General features: G+C 54.9%; 6 protein-coding genes and 1 non-coding gene across 7 annotated transcripts; 6 read left to right on the top strand and 1 right to left on the bottom strand.

Annotated features, from left to right (window-relative positions):
* The first annotated feature begins 156 nt into the window (after nucleotides 1-156).
* Nucleotides 157-3598, top strand: BO95DRAFT_409015 (uncharacterized protein). The gene is made up of 2 exons (XM_025584126.1): nucleotides 157-371; nucleotides 434-3598. The coding sequence occupies exon 2, from the start codon at nucleotides 461-463 to the stop codon at nucleotides 3320-3322; it is 2862 nt and encodes a 953-aa protein (XP_025444566.1). The 5' UTR covers nucleotides 157-371; nucleotides 434-460; the 3' UTR covers nucleotides 3323-3598.
* Nucleotides 3599-5640: 2042 nt separating this feature from the next.
* Nucleotides 5641-7593, top strand: BO95DRAFT_357514 (ferric reductase family protein; the record flags this gene model as incomplete). The annotated part of the gene is made up of 4 exons (XM_025582356.1): nucleotides 5641-6304; nucleotides 6361-6422; nucleotides 6480-6665; nucleotides 6721-7593. 4 exons carry the CDS (start codon nucleotides 5641-5643, stop codon nucleotides 7591-7593), a joined length of 1785 nt encoding a protein of 594 aa, XP_025444565.1.
* Nucleotides 7594-9169: 1576 nt separating this feature from the next.
* Nucleotides 9170-10100, top strand: BO95DRAFT_357863 (glutathione S-transferase family protein; the record flags this gene model as incomplete). The annotated part of the gene is made up of 3 exons (XM_025582376.1): nucleotides 9170-9249; nucleotides 9316-9369; nucleotides 9479-10100. The coding sequence occupies 3 exons, from the start codon at nucleotides 9170-9172 to the stop codon at nucleotides 10098-10100; spliced, it is 756 nt and encodes a 251-aa protein (XP_025444564.1).
* Nucleotides 10101-10396: 296 nt separating this feature from the next.
* On the top strand, nucleotides 10397-13017 carry bbp (putative zinc knuckle transcription factor/splicing factor MSL5/ZFM1). The gene is made up of 8 exons (XM_025583458.1): nucleotides 10397-10664; nucleotides 10722-10935; nucleotides 11009-11226; nucleotides 11461-11684; nucleotides 11741-11849; nucleotides 11898-12112; nucleotides 12162-12686; nucleotides 12736-13017. The coding sequence occupies exons 1-8, from the start codon at nucleotides 10505-10507 to the stop codon at nucleotides 12775-12777; spliced, it is 1707 nt and encodes a 568-aa protein (XP_025444563.1). The 5' UTR covers nucleotides 10397-10504; the 3' UTR covers nucleotides 12778-13017.
* Nucleotides 13018-13215: 198 nt separating this feature from the next.
* BO95DRAFT_440729 (anion exchange family protein) lies at nucleotides 13216-15983 on the top strand. The gene is made up of 5 exons (XM_025586023.1): nucleotides 13216-13851; nucleotides 13983-14131; nucleotides 14242-14329; nucleotides 14418-14914; nucleotides 14972-15983. Exons 1-5 carry the CDS (start codon nucleotides 13412-13414, stop codon nucleotides 15877-15879), a joined length of 2082 nt encoding a protein of 693 aa, XP_025444562.1. The 5' UTR covers nucleotides 13216-13411; the 3' UTR covers nucleotides 15880-15983.
* A 471-nt stretch (nucleotides 15984-16454) lies between these two features.
* Nucleotides 16455-16545, bottom strand: BO95DRAFT_t89. Its single transcript has one exon. It is a non-coding gene; the product is annotated as a tRNA-Pro (tRNA).
* Nucleotides 16546-16751: 206 nt separating this feature from the next.
* Nucleotides 16752-18531, top strand: dbp8 (ATP-dependent RNA helicase DBP8; the record flags this gene model as incomplete). The annotated part of the gene is made up of 2 exons (XM_025584125.1): nucleotides 16752-17339; nucleotides 17463-18531. The coding sequence occupies exons 1-2, from the start codon at nucleotides 16771-16773 to the stop codon at nucleotides 18529-18531; spliced, it is 1638 nt and encodes a 545-aa protein (XP_025444561.1). The 5' UTR covers nucleotides 16752-16770.
* Between the last annotated feature and the right edge of the window lie 257 nt (nucleotides 18532-18788).

The raw sequence follows: 18788 nt of genomic DNA, 5'->3' as shown, positions 1-18788 counted from the left end.
GGGCCAGTCGATAAACAACTCTTCCGTAGTTGAATGATCATGGACGTCACCGCCCTGACTAAGACGAGGGCGCTTGACCGCCTTTGCCGATTGTGCCAATGTTTACGTTCTGCGGTCACAACAACCAACCTTCTTTGTCCCTCTTTCAGAGCTGCATACCTCTTGGGCTTTTCTGCACTCCGGCCCTCTAATCTTATTCTGCATTGGAAATCCTTGTATCTTCTTACAAAGTATTTTGTTTTGGATTTGGGAGTCTTCCTGTTACATCTCATAACTTGAATTAGCAAGCAGCCTAGTCGCTTACAAGATCCCGGTCGCGAGCCCGCTAAAAGATGGACTATCTATGAACACCATTGAACCCATCAAGTCCGGTAACGAGATTCCCCTCATATGTTCTGCGATATTTGGATTGAGACTGACCGAGACTTCGAAGCGCAGACCGCGAGCCGACTGGCGCAACATGGAGGACATCCGACCGACCGCGAGGTGGGCAAACCGCATGTTGCGCCCTTTGACATCCGTCTACCACCGATTAGAAAAGCACCACGAGATCCGTGCTAGTGTCGCGGATGCGAAAACAAAGGTCAATGCTGGCAACGGCAGCACAGAGCGCAAAAGTGTTCCGTCGAACCGAAGCAGTCAACCCGCGACCGACCAAGGCTGTACCTTCCCGGACGAAGAGCCTGATGATCCCGCCTGGATTCCCGGACGACCCCCGAGCCGCCGGATTCGACACAATTACTCGACTCGGGGGCAGAGGAACGGCGCGCGACGACGGACTCGAGTGACAATTCAGAGCCCGGAAGCGCAGCGGACGTTGCCTGGCGCGATTGAGATTGCGACTCCCTTGATTACCGGAAGATCCCACGGGTCCTTGGACGCCTCCTCGTCCATCAGGAAACAGCTTTTCCGGACCGTCGTATCGGCCACTGGCGATGGGGAGGCTAGCGACAATCGCAAAGGCACTCGCTCCAACAATAGCAGTTTCCCCGCCTATCAAGGTTCCTGGAAAGAGGTACTCGATATCTGTGGGAACCCGGGATTTGTGGACATCGCGCGCTATTTAGATCAAGTACTTCTTAAGTTTTTGAATAACACCCGCGAAACCTCGACAGTTATACCACAACATGCACACATGACACGCGGACCGCGGTCGCTGATGTCGATGGCACTGCGCCGTCTTCCGGAGTTTATCGCAGAGGAGCAGATATTACAAGATGAGATTGAGGAAGACGGGGAGGTTGATATGTGCGATGCTTACTTCACTGAGCTTGAGGCCTTCTATGCGTCCAACGACAGCGGGTGGCAGCCGCTGCGCGAGGCAGCGCGCGCCCGAGGCATCCATTTGATCTCGGACATGATCCGGAGAGGATGGATTCCGAGATTGGCCGCCTGTCGCTTGCTCAAAGTGTGCTTGGAAAATGATGAATTCGATGCTTTTGAATCTTTGTTATCTCGTTGCTTGCTTGATGTGGCCACCTGCGAGTATCCTTCGGCTTTTGAACCATCCAAGGCTAGTGACTATCGCGAAGACCCTATTTGGGTGCTGCGTGTTTATTACTCGCGCGTCCCTTCGCGGCGATCCTTCTTCTACGATGAATTGGCGAAGCTTCTCACGCGAGGGGTTTTTCCTCCTGAATGGATGGTCACCAGCCTATGGAAGAAGTGCGTTGATGGTGCGATCCTATCGGTATCTGCCGGAGACGGGGATTCCGCGGCTGCGACCAAAGCTGTTGAGGCCATCGTCCTCGCGTCTGCTGGCATTTACTCGAACACAGGTGCGATTTCAGCTCGTTGGGAAGGCCCACCTGCGCAGCGCTCTGTCAGACCGAAGGACACACGTGCGTCCACAACGAATGCGAGTTCATTGCTTGAAAGCCGGGCTCCATGCCCCGTTCCTATCCAGGACGCTTTGAGCAATCTCATCGCTAGTCTTGTGACCGCGCTATGCGGCATGTGCATTACACGCACGCAAGCATCTGGGCCTGATGAAAGGACAAGCGGGCTCAAAATCCGACAAATGGTTACGCGCTTTGCATTTAACGTTCAAAGGGCCATTGGAATTGTCTCGACACCTGAGGAGATCCAAACACTGGGACTACAATCCCTCCGTCGCGGATATGTCCTGTTGGGCGATTTTATACTACAGGCCAACCAAGACGTCCCGTACGATCTGATTGTGTACTCTGATGCAATGTCAGAACAACACATGAATACATTTTGTCTATCATTGGCTGGCCAGCAGGATACGATCAAGGAGCTAGCCGAGTTTGTTCAACAAGTTTTCCATTGCTGTGGGCATGCGCGTAAATCCGAGCCGACTTGCACTCCTCGGGAGATCAAAGACACGGTCACACGACTCGCTCGGCTGACGTCTTTGGCCGGGGTGTCTCTTCTGCTGGATAAAGTTGCAGCCGAAACCGCGATGTTACTGGCGGAGATAACTCTGGACGAGGATGACCACGTATGGGCATTAGAGATGCAAGGTGAAGCTATCTCATCACAGCAGGAGCAGAGGGCTGCGACACGGCCTACTGCAACGAGTGAAGCATTTGCCGACCAGCCCGGCGATACTTATCGATGGGAGGATAGTATTGGAGAATGGGTCGCGAACACACCTGCCTCCAAACCCCTGGCCGCCCGGCCGAAACTTGCGTCGAATCTTGACTGCTCAATGAGCAGTAGCGCTTCGGCCAGTCCAGCTCCGTCCGAGACGATGGCTTCCAGCGTGACATCATCTGCACCATCGTTGACCGGCAAGAGGGAGCGTGCTCAGCAGGACTTGGAGGTGCGGTCGCCCAAACGACTTCGATCGGCCTCACTGAAGATGACGAGAGGAAGCTCTGGCGCTACGCGCCACGAGCCGAAACGGCCAGGCGAATCAGAATCTGCACCTGTAGCCGCCCGGACTCGCACGGCTCTCCGCGACCTCTGCCAGGCCAAGAACCGCATGATCCAATCATCTCGAACGCGAGAATCGACCATCGGCAGCAAGGATCTGACCCCTGTTACGAGTGATTGTAGGACAGTCCACCCCTTGCCCCGGATCGAAGTGGTTATCGTCAACAGCTTTGCACCTGCAGTTGACACGACAAGGACTCAACCAGATGCCGTGCTAGTCTGCAGAAAACCGGCACGATTAGCTCGAGCCTCAATCTCTGCTCCCGTCCCCGCTGTTACCCCTACGGCCATTGCGACCGAGTCGAATAGAAGAACGACTCGACCTCGTCGCGCACGACTACCACCGCCACCGCCGCCGCCGCCGGCGGTGATGTCCTATTTCGACGAGGACAGTGACGATGAGCTCAGCTTTCTGGCTTAAATCGTAGCCTCTTGTGTGAGTATTTTAGTACCGTTTGTTCTACACAGATTTTTCAGGGTGCGCATGCATCATCGGGCATGGCGGGCAGTTTATTAGGAAGTTCCTCGGTTCAGGTTTTAGTTTATAGTTTTCTGGATGATACCCGGGGCGATTGGGATAATGCTTTCGATTGTTGAGGATTTGTTTGGAGGGAGTGTTTGATTGTTTGTTGATAGAGTAAATCAAGGGTTTGTGGAATCAACTTGGCACCGAAAGGGTTTCATTTATCATAAGCATGGCATCATTGACGGCGGTTCGAGATCCGGTTTCGAATCGAACAGATACACACAGAATAGAGACATTTTTAATGGTTAATGCTCCGTAGTTATTCTTGGACTCTTGGGGGTGATGGAGTTGATGGAGTTTTCCGTCCTTTTGTTGACTCCCCGGGGGATGCCAACTGGAAAAGGTTAGAAGTGTTTGAGATGGAGAACTGACGGGCAAACTTGGCACCTTGTCAGGTGTCTGTCAACTCTGTCAACTCTGTCAACTCTGTCAACTCTGTCAACTCTGTCAACTCTGTCAACGGCCACGACTGGGTGTTTCAACTTGATGGAGACTTATCCCTGATCATTATCCCGCAAGATAGTTGTATGGTGGAGGGTGAGGAAAGACCAAACACAACATCTCTCCAATCCGGAGCAATTCCCACCACCATCACCACCATCACCACCACCACAACGCGTGCGTGGTGTTTAACCGCCCGGCGTCAGCACTTTCTTCAGGCTCTTGCATTATGCATCTGCACGAATCCTTTTTTCTTCCAACTAGTACTCTCTGTAACTAGAGTCTGTACTACTTACATGCGACGGTACCTTACTCCGTACCTCACCGCCGACTTCAAAACCAAAACAAATGAAGAAAGCAAACCCACTCTGTCCCGCTTGACCTCCGCCGGCGTCTCTCGTCCTTCCGCCTGCATTGGCTCGCCCGACGCAAGGGCGTCAGCCAAGCCGCAAGATCTCAACCCGACCTCCGCTTGATTGTTTCAGCATCGAGCCATTGACCTCTCGAATTCTCGCGGTCACCCGGATCAGCCGCTGTGGCGGGCGCCAATCCTTCCTTTGGAGCCGACGATGCACCGCGGTAGGATGGATATGTCCAATTCCTGGGCTCGGAGGCGAATACTGCTGTCTAGTGACTCTAGTCTAATGGCCGCCCATCCAGCCAGCCAGCCAGCCAGCCAGGAGTCCAACCAGCCAAGGCCCCGCGACCCTCTCTCCCTCAACTCTCGTCTCCACCCTCCACATGATGATAATCTGAACCCAGGAAGCTCCAGCTCAAGATGGAGCACCGGCTCAGCATCCCATGAGCCTGTAATGCACTGACTCAATTTCCCCCTCCCCCTCTAGGCCCGATGACAGTTTGCTAGTAGTCGAGTGGGCTTAGAGACCAGAGCACAGGGCAAGACACAGAGAAATGAAGCAGGAAGGAAGGGGATTTTTTTTTTCGCTTGTTCTATCTATGTATAATCATTCCCCACGGCTGGGGAAAAACCTACTTTTGTTTCCCTTCTCCCTTGACAGTGTACTGTCTGTTCTTTTTCTTTTGCACTTCATATTGATCCCAGGTGGTCCTTTCGTTTCTTTGCCTCCACTTTTGCTTCTTATCACCCCCTTCTTTCCGGGGTCTGTTTTATTTCTCTTTTCCCTGTCTCTTTCTCTGGGGATCTTGTCTCCATTTGCTTTTTGGATTGTGGTCTAGCCATCGGTCTTCAATTCTCTCATTCCTGTTCAAGCTGTAGGAACTAAGTGACTGGCTCACCGAAAGCTCAGCATTCCGTTCGTTGCCTGCCGACCTTCACAATTTGGATCAAATATTCGGGTTCCCGGCGACCGTCCATTCCTCTCACCTTTCAGGAAAGCAAGGCTTTGTTTCCTGTGCATCGTGGTCTGAGGGTTTGTTGTGCGTGACAAAGCGAGTCAAAGACGAGACGAGGAGAAAGCGAAGACAACGCCATTGTTGGTGATCTCCATATCCAGGTGGTTGTGAGGGATCCTGTTTACTGCCTCCTCGGTGCCATTTATCCACCATAAGATCTTGCAAACAACCTGATCTTGGTTGTTCTGTCCAGACTGACTGGTCAGAATACATTTGGCATCATATTTGTCCTCCTTCCCTCGTGGAAATCCCTTCTACGCAGAGCCGGTCTCTCATAGAAGATATCTCTCGTTTTGGCCCACGGGCGACCTGTTGCTGAGCCCTTGCTCACTGTCTTTTCACGTTCCCTCTTTTTTTTTTTCTCCCGTCCTTGTAATCTCTTTTCTTTTTTTTTCACAATGCTATCCTTCGTTCTGTGTACGTCCCTGGTTGGACTTGTTTCTGCTGAAGAGCTAGAAAAGCGTGGTGGTGGCGGCGAGACTTCGATGTATGAGATGCTCAATGATGACCTCGCCCGGCTGAGTTTGCTGGTGCTGGGCCTCATGGCGGCTGTGGTGTATGTGTGGAAGATGTGGCATCGACTCTCGAGTCATCTGCGACGACTAGCCAGCTTCAACAATGAGCGACAACTATACTTCGTGGCGCCGGACTCGATGCTATCGAAGATCAAAACGCACATCACCTATGCGCCCTTGTTCCGAGCCCGACACAATCGTGAATTCCAATTGTCCCGGGCCGTTAACATGGGTACATTGCCGAGTCGACTTCACTCGTTTCTGCTGGTTGGCATCGTTGCCATGAATGTCGTCCTCTGTGTGGTCACCGTGCCATATGGCACCACCGAGAGCACTACCGCAGGCATCATCCGTAACCGCACCGGAACAATGGCCACTGTGAATATGATCCCGTTGATCCTCATGGCTGGTCGAAACAACCCCTTGGTTACGCTGCTGCAGATTCCATTCGACACCTTCAATCTGCTTCACCGCTGGCTCGGCCGCATCGTGGTCTTGGAAGCCATCGCTCATATCGTGGCTTGGATGGTCCCCAAGGCTCAGACATGTAAGTAGCTGTTGGTCGGCCAGCTTTGTCGAAGTGATGCTAATGCTTTTTGCTAGCGGGCTGGGCCAAGGTTGGAGCAAGTCTTGGGGCAAGCAACTTCCTTCTTGTTGGTCTGATTGTGAGTGCCTGAGTTGGTTCAATGTGCGCCATGCAATCTCACTGACTTTGGCTCTAGTCGGGATGTGCTTTCCTAGCTCTCCTGTTGCATTCGCCTTCGCCTATTCGACACGCCTTCTACGAGACGTTCCTCCACCTTCACATTGTGCTCGCTGTGCTTGCGATCGCCTTCCTTTGGGTCCACCTCAATGGTATGGTTTCTCAGTACTACCTGATGGTCGGCATTATCTTTTGGGCTCTGGAGGTAGGTTCATCTAACACTCAAAATCGACGACCATTCAATGCTGACATGATCCTAGCGTGCTGCTCGGCTTGCGATTCTCGTGTACCGTAACTGTGGCCGTGAGTCTACCACGGCCCTTGTCGAAACCATGCCTGGCGATGCGATGCGGATCACCATCAAGATGGCCCGACCCTGGACCTTCAAGCCCGGTCAGCACATCTACCTGTACGTCCCTGCTGTGGGATGGTGGACTTGCCATCCGTTTTCGGTTGGATGGAGCGAAGAAGCCGAGTCTCTGTCGGACGAGAAGGGAATCCCCATGAACCGACAGGATATGTTGGGCCTGCAGAAGACTACCATTTCCTTGCTCGTACGTCGGCGAACCGGGTTCACCGACAAACTGTTTCAGCGGGCGCAGAACTCGCCTGGTGGGCGGGTGTCGCTGCGGGCACTAGCGGAAGGACCGTATGGCAGCATCCACTCAATGGACTCTTACGGCACAGTGCTTCTCTTCGCCGGTGGTGTTGGTATCACCCATCAGGTGCCGTTTGTGCGCCATCTCGTCCAGGGATATGCCGAGGCTACCGTGGCAGCGCGTCGTGTGACTTTGGTTTGGATCATCCAATCTCCTGAGCACCTCGAGTGGATTCGTCCCTGGATGACTAGCATTCTGTCCATGGATCGTCGCCGGGAAGTGCTCCGCATCATGTTGTTTATCACCCGGCCGCGCAACACCAAGGAGATCCAAAGTCCCAGTGCGACCGTGCAGATGTTCCCCGGCCGACCCAACATCGATACCCTGGTGGGCATGGAGGTCGAGAACCAGATCGGGGCGATGGGCGTGCTCGTCTGCGGCAACGGTGGTCTGAGCGATGATGTGCGACGAGTATGCCGCAATCGACAGGATCGCACGCAGGTCGATTTCATCGAGGAGAGCTTCACCTGGTGAGCTCTGTCTGAGGCGGGTACGACTCTCTTAAATAAGAGGAATTCAACAATTTGGCCCCCAAGCCCAACCCCCAATGACTACGGACGCTCGCATCTGATTTGTCACGGGGGCCTTGGTACGAAATATTTACATTTTTGTTTAAAACGAGCCTGTTGTCTTGTCGACCGCCTTTTCCCTTCTTTGTGTGTGCATCGATTTCTGCCAGCGACCTTGACTCTTTTGGTCTCAGAGGGTATATACTAGTTTTGTTATGTTCTTATGTTCGATCTGGCCGTGGGTTTGCCTCAAACTCTCTGGCTGCGTATATACTTGATTATATCACTTATCAATTTAAATTCATTGGTCCTTTGCAATTACTCATAGAATTGCCCAACGTTGAAGATCGAAGATCGTTGACGTAGAAATGACTACTAGTCCTAGTACCGGTAACTTACCAGTAGTTAACTAGCACTGGATACCAGCAGACTGCAGTCGGTTCAAGGTTTTGTGGCATGCTGCAGGTGTCGGGATTCGGATCGGGATTCACATCGACCGAGGTCGACCAGGATCAGTTCTTGATTCGAGTCGATTCTGGAGATAGTCGACTGCATGCATATTCGATTCGAACAAGACCGACTTACAAGAAACTGGTCATATCCGAATGCCCAGTTCCGTAAACCGGCAGGGAGGCAGTTGCTGCACGTGACTGGTGGGCACTGCACTGCATAAGCTGGGATGCCCTCGAATTGGGCATCTTCTGGATCTATGCAGCCAATAAGAATAGATTTCTATAGCTTACTTGGATGTTGTTGCAGCACTGTACCTACCGTAGGTAAGGTATAAGTCCAGTACAGTCAGTAACTTACTACCGGGAATGCCTCTATCTACCCGTCGAACCGTCTGCCCAGTAAATGGGCGGGTCGGACCATTTCGTGACCTGGACGCTTAGGGATTCGGGAAAGTAAACCCTCTTCAAGGTTCTAACACCAGAAAACTGGGTAGCCTTTACAAATGGGCATAATTAATGAGTTCTGCTGAGGACATGTACCGGTGTATCTCATGTTGCGACGGAGGGGTTTGTTGACCAGCTCTGACCAGCTCGGCTTAGAAATCAAGGAGTGGGGCAAGTTCGAGCGGAAAGTTTCCCTCATTTGCTTGCTTGTGGCATGGAGTACGGATAGAATGATCACCAATCCAGTCTGTGACAAATGCCCGCGTCCCCGAGTCCGATACCACCGTATTCCATTTGTAATCCTTCTATTGCTGGTAGCTGTTCGCAGCGGCTGTTTCTGGTATGAGCGTATCGGGATCAATGGGACGGGCAGTTGGCAGGTTTGCCCCACGCTTACCAGGGAAAGATACGTTACTTTAATCGGGAAAGATGGCGTGAAGATGCACCAGTGGCATCATCATTCCCTCCTCCTTTACCTAGGTACCTAATTATCAATTCCCATTCCCATTGCCCGCCATGAGTGGGCTGTTCTATAAAGTCCCTCGGTTCTCCAACGTCTTAGCCCGGTGTTCCTATCGACCTACTACCTTCACTTCTAAAACCTTTCTCTCTGCCCAGTTGTTCTCTTCGTCTGCTACTGCCAAGATGAGCTCCCCCGATATCACTTTGTATACCGCTCAGACTCCCAATGGAATTAAGATCTCCATTGCATTGGAGGAGCTGGGGTAGGTTCTGTTTCTGCTTCTGTCTCCGTCAAGTCCATCGAAAGTCACAAGCTAATTGAATGGTAGCCTGCCCTACAAGGTCGAAAAGATCGATATCTCCAAGAACACCCAGAAGGAGCCGTAAGTTTGAGCCCGTCCCCTCCCCTCTCTCACCTTCTACCGCCCTTCCCCCTTCCCCCCTCCCCCCCCCCCAAAAATCAAAGAGACCTACCACTAACCAGACCCCAAGATGGTTCCTCGAAATCAACCCCAACGGCCGCATCCCTGCCCTGACGGACACCTTCACCGACGGCCAGAAAATCTCCCTCTTCGAGTCCGGCGGCATTCTGCTGTATCTGGCCGAGCGGTACGACAAGGACTACAAGATCAGCTACCCGCGGGGCACGCGCGAGTGGTACGAGATGACCAACTGGCTGTTCTTCCAGAACGCCGGCGTCGGCCCCATGCAGGGCCAGGCCAACCACTTCGTGCGCTACGCCTCCGAGCACGTCCCCTACGGCATCAACCGCTACGTCAACGAGACCCGTCGCCTGTACGGCGTGCTGGACAAGCGGCTCAGCGAGAGCCCGTCCGGGTTCCTGGTCGGGGATCACATCTCGTTGGCGGATATCTCGCACTGGGGGTGGGTGACGTGCGCGGGCTGGTCGGGCGTCGATATCGACGAGTTCCCTCATCTGAAGGATTGGGAGGAGCGGCTGTTGAAGCGCGAGGGGGTCGAGAAGGGTCGCCATGTGCCTTCGCCGCATACGATCAAGGAGATGATTAAGGATAAGGAGGCGGCTGAGAAGAGCATGCGCGAGACGAGGGAGTGGGTGTTGAAGGGGATGCAGGATGATGCGGCTAAGAAATAGGTCTTCCTTGGGTCTGGTTTGGGGTGGTTAGGGGGTTAGTGAATTCTGGGAGGGGGGGGGGTCTCTGTAATAATGAATCAATCATGAATCTATTTTAATTCTCATTTTCTGGCTCCTTGGGATTATGGTTAAAAGTGAATGAGATATTGATGATAAGAAGCGAGCGAGGCAAAAAAGTAATTGCTGTAAGTTACTGACGTGCTGAAGCAGACCGCGGCGGGCTTAGTCACGCAACCACGTGAAGAAAGCTTTTGCCACTTTCCCCCCGGAGGGCCCTGTTTTCTGGCCTTTGTAGTTGATTCGATCCCTCCCCTCCATCTATCTCACAGAACGCAAGATCCGCAAGGACACGATCCTGCACGGGAAATCTCCACTGACCAGGTTCTGAACTGACTGACAGTGACATGGCTTGGCGCAACCAGGGAGTCACCGGCTCCAACAACGTCCCTCTGGGCCGGAGAAGGTTCGGCGGCGATGAGGCCCCAGAGGACGAGAGTCGCACCGCGACCCCGGCCTCTGCCGCTGGGGATAGCGCCTACAAGCGCGGTCGCAGCCCTGTTCGTGGTGAGAAGATGCCCTTCCATCCACATTACATCAAGGTAAAAATACTGACGTCTCTAGCTGATCCTCCCGCGGACGGTGTCAAGAAGCGCAAGAAGCGCAACCGTTGGGGTGATGCGCAGGAGAACAAGGCCGCCGGTCTCATGGGCCTGCCCACCATGATCATGGCCAACTTCACCAACGAACAGCTGGAGGCGTATACGCTGCATCTGCGTATCGAGGAGATCAGCCAGAAGCTGCGAATCAACGATGTGGTTCCAGCCGACGGTGACAGGTTTGTCGAACTTCCACCCATCCTCTTTCTCTCAGTGCTACAGGAGTGGCTAACCGTTGTGATACTCCTATAGATCTCCTTCGCCTCCTCCCCAGTACGATAACTTTGGCAGACGTGTAAACACAAGGGAATACCGGTATCGGAAGCGTCTCGAGGATGAGCGCCACAAGCTCGTCGAGAAGGCGATGAAGACCATTCCTAACTACCACCCGCCCTCTGACTACAGACGTCCCACTAAGACCCAGGAGAAGGTCTACGTGCCAGTCAATGACTATCCAGAGATTAACTTCAGTATGATAACTAACCCTCTAACTCCTAACCGTTGCGTTGTGCTCTGTATTCCTACTTGAACCTCTGTGCTCGAGTCGGGCTTCTGATGACGACGTCGCCGCCGCGCGATGGGATTCTCTCCAGCTCGCTTCTTGCTAACCCTTGCTGCTTGATGTTGCACTCTTCTTTGCTCTTTCACCCTCAAAACAAAAACAGCTTGAACTAACACCTAGGCTTTCCGCTATCTTTTTAAAGTTGGCTTACTCATAGGTCCTCGTGGTAATACCTTGAAGAAGATGGAGACCGAGTCCGGCGCAAAGATTGCGATCCGTGGCAAGGGTTCCGTCAAGGAAGGAAAGGGTCGCTCTGACGCCGCTCATGCCAGCAACCAGGAAGAGGATCTCCACTGTCTGATTATGGCAGACACCGAGGAGAAAGTTAACAAGGCAAAGAAGCTGGTGCACAATGTCATTGAGACGGTAAGTTCTCCTTTTGCGGTTGGTTCGTTCAAGACACCGTGCTCATGGTACATTAGGCTGCCTCCATTCCCGAAGGCCAGAACGAGCTCAAGCGGAACCAGCTTCGAGAACTCGCCGCCCTCAACGGTACTCTCCGTGACGATGAGAACCAGGCTTGCCAGAACTGTAAGTCTTCTCCCAATCATCCTTGGTCCCTCTTTCTAACACAGACAGGTGGTCAAATCGGACATCGCAAGTACGACTGCCCTGAGCAGCGCAACTTCACTGCCAACATCATCTGTCGCGTCTGTGGTAACGCAGGCCACATGGCTCGCGATTGTCCTGACCGCCAAAGAGGCTCCGACTGGCGCAACGGCGGCGGCTATGGCGGCGGCGCCGGCGGTCGCAGAGCCATTGGTAGCGGCGACGCTGTCGACCGCGAGATGGAGGTAAGATCTCGTTCCTGTATTGTGATTGATCGTTACTAACTGTGAGCAGCAACTTATGCAAGAACTGTCTGGCGGCGCTCCTGGAGAGAACGGCCACGTACCCCGTCGCATCGAGGCTGGACCCGATCAGGGCTACGATGACCGTGATGCGAAGCCGTGGCAGCGTGGCCCTCCTGCCAGCGATGTGGCTCCTTGGCAGCAGCGCGGCCGCGACCGTCGCGACGACTATGGACCTCGCGACCATGGCAGTGCGCCTCCCTGGGCCTCTCAAGGTCGTGGCGGCCACGGCGGTCACGGTGGCCATGGCGGCGATTACGGCTATGGCTCGCAGGGTGGCTACGGTGCCCCTGGAGCTCCACCCCCATGGCAACAAGCGCAGGCCGCCCCTCCTCCGCCCCCGGGTGGACAGGCATCGTATGGCTACGGAGGCTATCCCTCTTACCCTGGCATGGGAGCGCCCGGTGCTCCTCCTGGCTTGAGTGTGCCGCCTCCACCCCCGGGCATGCCCTCGATGTATCTTGGCAACAGTGGCAGCCCTCCCCCACCCCCTCCTGGCGAGGGACCGCCTCCTCCGGTATGTTTGCTTAACCGAGGTTGTAGGACAACTGACTAACCTGATACAGCCCCCGAGCGAGCAGCCTCCTCCCCCTCCCCCACCTGCTTAGGGCACTTGCAGAACCTGCAGGACCTTCAGATCATGACGACAAAAGCCTACTGAATTCAGTTGCTGAAATGAACCATGAGAGTTGCTTTGATTTGGGATCAAATTCGACAGGAATCCGCAGGATAGTAGGGCGGCATACGTGGCGGACGAGTCTGGATTCGACTGGACAGCCCCGCCTGCTGGTTTTATTCGTAGTCTATCAAAGTGTACTAGCTAATCAATATTATTCCTTTGTGTTTGGTCCTCAAGTTTCTGGTAGTGGAGAATCTAGACAGGTGAAGTGCCGAAGAGCAAAAGCCGGAGTGACGTTTATGGGGCCGGCCCCATTGTTGATGCCTAAGGCGGAGACCTTTCTCCGCAATTTCGTGGAGAAGCTCAAATCGATCAATTTTTCCCCTTCAAGGTTGAAAGCAGTCCTCCAGATCGGAGAAGTGATCATGATTCATCAAGTCAAGTAGAGCATTGATTCTCATATCCCCTTTCCAGCCTTCCAGTCTTCTAGAGTTAAGGCTTCTTGGCCCTTTTTTTTTTATATTTTTGGGGTCACCAAAGTTTGATCCCCCCAGAAACAGATGGAGGGACCCGCCCCTTCTTCTTCTTCTTCTTCATCATCATCATACACCGCAGCCGCCGCAATGACAGGCGGGACTAACACCCTCGGGGACCAACCCAGGAGAAGTCTGGCGGATGGAGGAGGATTGGGGTTGGCATCCTCCTCCCCATCTCTATCCCCAAACCTCCACTCCCATCGCAAACCATGGCAATCGCAACCGCAGTCGCAGTCCCAGTCCCGATCCCGACGCAGCTCTTCCCTCCGATCTGGGGGTGAGAGACATCCACAGCAGCAGCAGCATCGCTCCAACCCCGGTGCAAGACACGACCCCCCCTTCACTTCAGCATCAGCATCAGCATCAGCATCAGCATCAGCATCAGCATCATCCAAATGGTACCGCGTCCGCTTGTTCCGGGGCATGGTCAAGGACGTCAAGCGCCGGGCGCCGTATTATTGGAGTGATTGGACGGACGCGTGGGATTATCGCGTCGTGCCGGCGACGGTTTATATGTATTTCGCTAAGTATGTTGATTCCTTTTTGCGCGCGCGCCAGGGGGGGGGGCGGAGTCTCAAGATGGATTTGGGACGGGGATGGGATGGATTCGAGGATGAAGAGGCTTTCGGCGAAAAACTGACCCCCCGTCGCGTTTTAGTATCCTCCCTGCATTGGCGTTCTCCCTCGACATGTTTGAGAAGACCAACCAGAGCTATGGCGTGAATGAGGTGCTGTTGGCCTCGGTGCTCGGGGCGGTGGTTTTCTCGGTCTTCGCGGCGCAGCCGTTGGTTATTGTTGGGGTTACTGGTTAGTATTGTCTTGGTTTTTTTTTTTTTTAGATCTTGGGGGTAGTAGGGTGAAGGGGATTTATTGGATCTTCTTGATAATCTGCGCAGTGCACAGCTGATCTGTGGTAGGTCCTATTACGGTGTTCAATTATACGGTTTATGATATCATCGCTTCGAGAGGCACGAATTATCTGGCATTTATGTGCTGGATTGGCATGTAAGTCTCCCTATTCTCATTTTCTCTTTCTTGTTTGTGTTCGTTCTTTCTTGTTTGTGGGGGCAAAGGCACCGTACTGACCACCCAGATGGTCCTTGATCATGCATTGGTTGCTGGCTATCACCAACGCCTGCAATGGGTTGACCTACGTGACGCGCTTCTCGTGCGACATCTTCGGCTTCTACGTCGCGTTCATCTACCTGCAGAAGGGCATCCAGGTCCTAACCAGACAATGGGGCTCCGCGGGCGAGACTTCTGCCTACCTGAGTATCATGGTCGCTTTGCTGGTGCTGATGGCGGGCTGGATCTGTGGCGAGCTGGGCAACAGCAGCCTCTTCCAGAGATTCGTGCGCAAGTTCCTGGAGGACTACGGCACTCCGTTGACCATTGTCTTCTTCACGGGCTTCGTGCACATCGGCCATATGAGGGACGTCGAGGTGGCCACTCTGCCGACCAGCAAGGCCTTCTTCCCCACCGCGGATCGAGGCTGGTTGGTCCATTTCTGGGACATCAGCGTCGGGGATGTGTTCCTGGCGATCCCGTTTGCGATCCTCCTGACGATCCTGTTCTATTTTGACCACAACGGTGAGTACGCCCCCCCAGTTTTGCGGTAGGCTAGTACGTGGCTGACCACTAGACCAGTGTCCTCACTGATCGCCCAGGGAACCGAGTTCCCGCTTCGTAAACCCGCCGGGTTCCACTGGGACCTGTGGCTCCTGGGCCTCACCACCTTCGTGGCCGGTCTGCTGGGCATCCCCTTCCCCAACGGGCTGATCCCCCAGGCGCCCTTCCACACGGCCGCCCTCTGCGTGACGCGCGACGTCGCCGACGAAGACGACACCAACAAGGGCAAGGCCATCCGCATCACCGACCACGTCGTCGAGCAGCGCGTCAGCAACCTCGCCCAGGGCCTGCTCACCCTCGGCACGATGACCGGCCCGCTCCTCATCGTCGTCCACCTGATCCCGCAGGGCGTCCTCGCGGGCCTCTTCTTCATCATGGGCGTCCAGGCGCTCCAGGGCAACGGCATCACGCAGAAGCTCGTCTTCCTCGCCCAGGACCACCGCCTCACCCCGGCCGCCAACCCGCTCAAGCGGCTCAAGCGCCGTCCCGCCATCTGGGCCTTTGTCATCGCCGAGCTGATCGGCTTCGGCGCCACATTTGCCATCACCCAGACCATCGCGGCCATCGGCTTCCCGGTCATCATCTTGCTGCTGATCCCCGTCCGCTCGTTCCTGTTCCCGCGGTGGTTCACCGCGGAGGAGCTGGGGGTCCTCGATGGGCCGGCGGCGAGTCCGTTCACGATGGAGAGCGTGGGCGGGACGCACGGCTTGGATGATTCGTATGGGGGCGAGGGGGCGTTGGCGGGACACGACGGTGGGCGGAGGAACTCGAAGGCCCGCGGTGGTGGGGATACTGGTGTCTTTGATGCGAATCGGGACGAGAGTTCGTCGGAGTCCGTGGTGGGTGATGATCTGGAGAGGGGGGAGGTGTTTGAGATGCAGAGGTCGGCGGTGCGGCGGAGGAGTACTACGGGCGTCAAGGATTGATGTTTGTACGTGTGTGCTTTGGGATGGCCAGAGGCTGCTCTGGTTGTTGTTCGAGTGGATGCTGGCTCGGGATAGATGTTCGTGACTTGCTTCCACAGGCCGTGAAAGTTATAAAATTTAGATTTGACCTAGTTTTATATAATCCTATATCATCGCCGATATTGTGTTTGTCAATAGTTACCTGGGAGGCCTTCCACACAGGGGTTGCCAAGGTCGTATCAAGTTGGGCGAGTCCATACATTGGAAAGGACGGTAGCCAGGCCAATCGAACTGAGTGAGGGCTATAGCAGAGTAAATATAGCTCGTATTGCTAACTACCACTGACATGCAACTCAGCCAACCCACACAAGCAGTTCACACAAGGAATGAAAACTACAAATCTCAGGATATGAGATGCTTAAGGGTTAAGGCCTTGAAGATACCAAGTCCCATCACAAAAAAGAACAACCATCAATCCCAAAGGGCCGAATTGACGCATGATAGAGGCGCATGAAATTTGCTGGGCCCAACACATCCATATTTTCACAACATGTTGAAACAAAAAGAGAATTCAATGCAAGATTGGACGGTGTCAAGGCCCGAGCCGCGGATCGAACGCGGGACCTCTCGCAGATATGCTTGGGTTTGTATCCCTAAGCGAGAATCATACCACTAGACCACCCGGGCTTGATATATTTTCTGCCTGCTTTTAAAGCAATATGATCCAAAATGCTTGCAAGAACTAGCTTTGCACCTTGCAAAATAGAGTTCATCAAGACCAAAAACCTCTCACTAACCGAACACAGTTAGCCTGACACGCCGCCCAGAGCGGTCGGCCTTTCTGCCGTCATATCGACCAAAAAAAAAGTCAAGCGCATGCTTCACATTCAATCCAACACACCAAAAACTAAAATGGCGCCCTCACAGTCCCCCGAACCTATCCCGGACGAGTCTGCCTCTAACCACTCCTCGTCTGACTCGGAGAATGAGTCCGAGTCTTCGTCCGACGAGGGCGGCGTCACCCTCGATACGATTCAAAAACAGCAGCGCGCCCCCAAGAGAAGACGTCTCTCGGACTCGTCGACCGACTCCTACATCGCCGCCCCGCCGCCGGCACCCTTGCCCACGCTCTCCCGCATCAAGCGCAAGGAGGACGTCGCCAGGGAGGCCGCCACCAAGGCAGCAGCGGACGCGAACCCGGTGCTCATCAAGGATGCGCTGGCAGCGGGGCTCGAGGATGCGCGGTCCTCGTTCACCGACCTGAAGGTGGCGCCGTGGCTGGTGGGCTCGCTGACGACGATGGCGGTGCGCCGGCCCACGGCGATCCAGAAGGCGTGTATCCCCGAGATCCTGGCGGGGCGGGATTGTATTGGAGGCAGTCGTACGGGTTCCGGTAAGACGATTGCGTTTGCGGTGCCGATGCTGCAGAAGTGGGCGGAGGATCCGTTTGGGATCTTTGGGTTGGTGCTTACGCCGACGAGGTGGGTCTATCCTTTCCCCTTAAGATGGACAGAAAGAAGGAAGAAGGACAGAAAGACAGACAGACAGACAGACAGACAGACAGAAAGAAAGAAAGAAAGGCAATGCTAACTTTTCGAGGGCAGAGAACTGGCCCTCCAAATCTACGAGCAAATCAAAGCCCTCTCCGCGCCGCAGAGCATGAAACCCCTCCTCATCACCGGCGGCACCGACATGCGCTCGCAGGCGCTGGCCCTGTCGCAGCGCCCCCACGTGGTCATCGCCACCCCCGGCCGGCTGGCGGACCACATCCACACCTCGGGCGCGGACACCATCCGCGGCCTGTCGCGGGTCCGCATGGTCATCCTGGACGAAGCCGATCGCCTCCTCTCCCCCGGGCAAGGGTCCATGCTCCCGGACGTGGAGACCTGCCTCAGCGCGGTGCCATCGGCCGCCGACCGGCAAACGCTGCTATTCACCGCGACCCTGACCCCGGAAGTGCGGGCGCTCCAGTCCATGTCTTCATCTTCCTCATCATCAACGAAACCCCCCATCTTCGTCACCGAAATCACCTCCGCCAACAAGTCCACCATCCCGCCGACCCTCCACCAGACCTACCTCCAAGTCCCGCTGACCCACCGCGAAGCCTTCCTGCATGTCCTCCTCAGCACCGACGCCAACGCGACCAAACCCGCCATCATCTTCACCAACACCACCGCCACCGCCGACCTGCTGGAGCGCATGCTCCGCCGCCTGGGCCACCGCACCACCTCCCTGCACAGCCGGCTCCCGCAGAGCGAGCGCAACGCCAACCTCGCGCGGTTCCGCGCCGCCGCGGCGCGCATCCTCGTCGCCACGGACGTCGCCTCCCGCGGACTGGATATCCCCTCGGTCGAGATGGTCGTCAACTACGACGTGCCCCGGAATCCGGATGACTATGTGCACCGTGTCGGTCGTACGGCGCGTGCGGGCCGCAAGGGTGAGAGTGTCACGCTCGTCGGGCAGAGGGATGTGGCGCTTGTGCTTGCCATTGAGGAGCGGGTGGGGAGGAAGATGGTCGAGTGGGAGGAGGAGGGCGTGAGTGTGGAGACGAGGGTGGTTAGGGACGGGGTGTTGAAGGTGGTCGGCGAGGCGAAGCGCGAGGCTGCCGGCGAGATGGATGAGGGGAGGGATGTGTTGGGGAGGAGGAGGGTGAAGTTGAAGAAGGTGAGGTAGGGGGTTTCCTGTTGCTAGGTTCCGTTGTGGAAATATGGGATGCGCCGGGGATTGTACTGTACATAACTACATAGTCTTAAGAAGATTTTGGGAAGCCGGTTCTTATGGTATTGCTTTAGGTTGAGTTGGCCAGGAACAGTAGATGGGATTGGCTCCTGTTGGGCTGGTTGCGTAAACACTCGGTAGAGCGAAGCGAACCTCGTCGTGCACAGTCCGACTGCCTACGGTGTCTGAAGATGTAGATGTCGGTCTCTTCT

Source organism: Aspergillus brunneoviolaceus, assembly GCF_003184695.1.
Source record: "Aspergillus brunneoviolaceus CBS 621.78 unplaced genomic scaffold BO95scaffold_17, whole genome shotgun sequence".
NCBI lineage: Eukaryota > Fungi > Ascomycota > Eurotiomycetes > Eurotiales > Aspergillaceae > Aspergillus > Aspergillus brunneoviolaceus.
The sequence above is the reverse complement of the archived record's forward strand: the minus strand, read 5'-3'. Positions and strand labels throughout refer to the sequence as shown.

Excerpts from the sequence above, each read along its gene's own strand:
- bbp (XM_025583458.1), top strand. The coding sequence starts at position 10,505 with ATGGCTTGGCGCAACCAGGGAGTCACCGGCTCCAACAACGTCCCTCTG. Across the intron at positions 10,936-11,008 it reads GTTCCAGCCGACGGTGACAG|ATCTCCTTCGCCTCCTCCCC; the intron begins GTTTGTCGAACT and ends ATACTCCTATAG. Across the intron at positions 12,113-12,161 it reads CTGTCGACCGCGAGATGGAG|CAACTTATGCAAGAACTGTC; the intron begins GTAAGATCTCGT and ends AACTGTGAGCAG.
- BO95DRAFT_440729 (XM_025586023.1), top strand. The coding sequence starts at position 13,412 with ATGACAGGCGGGACTAACACCCTCGGGGACCAACCCAGGAGAAGTCTG. Across the intron at positions 14,132-14,241 it reads GGTTATTGTTGGGGTTACTG|GTCCTATTACGGTGTTCAAT; the intron begins GTTAGTATTGTC and ends GATCTGTGGTAG. Across the intron at positions 14,330-14,417 it reads TTTATGTGCTGGATTGGCAT|ATGGTCCTTGATCATGCATT; the intron begins GTAAGTCTCCCT and ends CTGACCACCCAG.
- BO95DRAFT_409015 (XM_025584126.1), top strand. The coding sequence starts at position 461 with ATGGAGGACATCCGACCGACCGCGAGGTGGGCAAACCGCATGTTGCGC.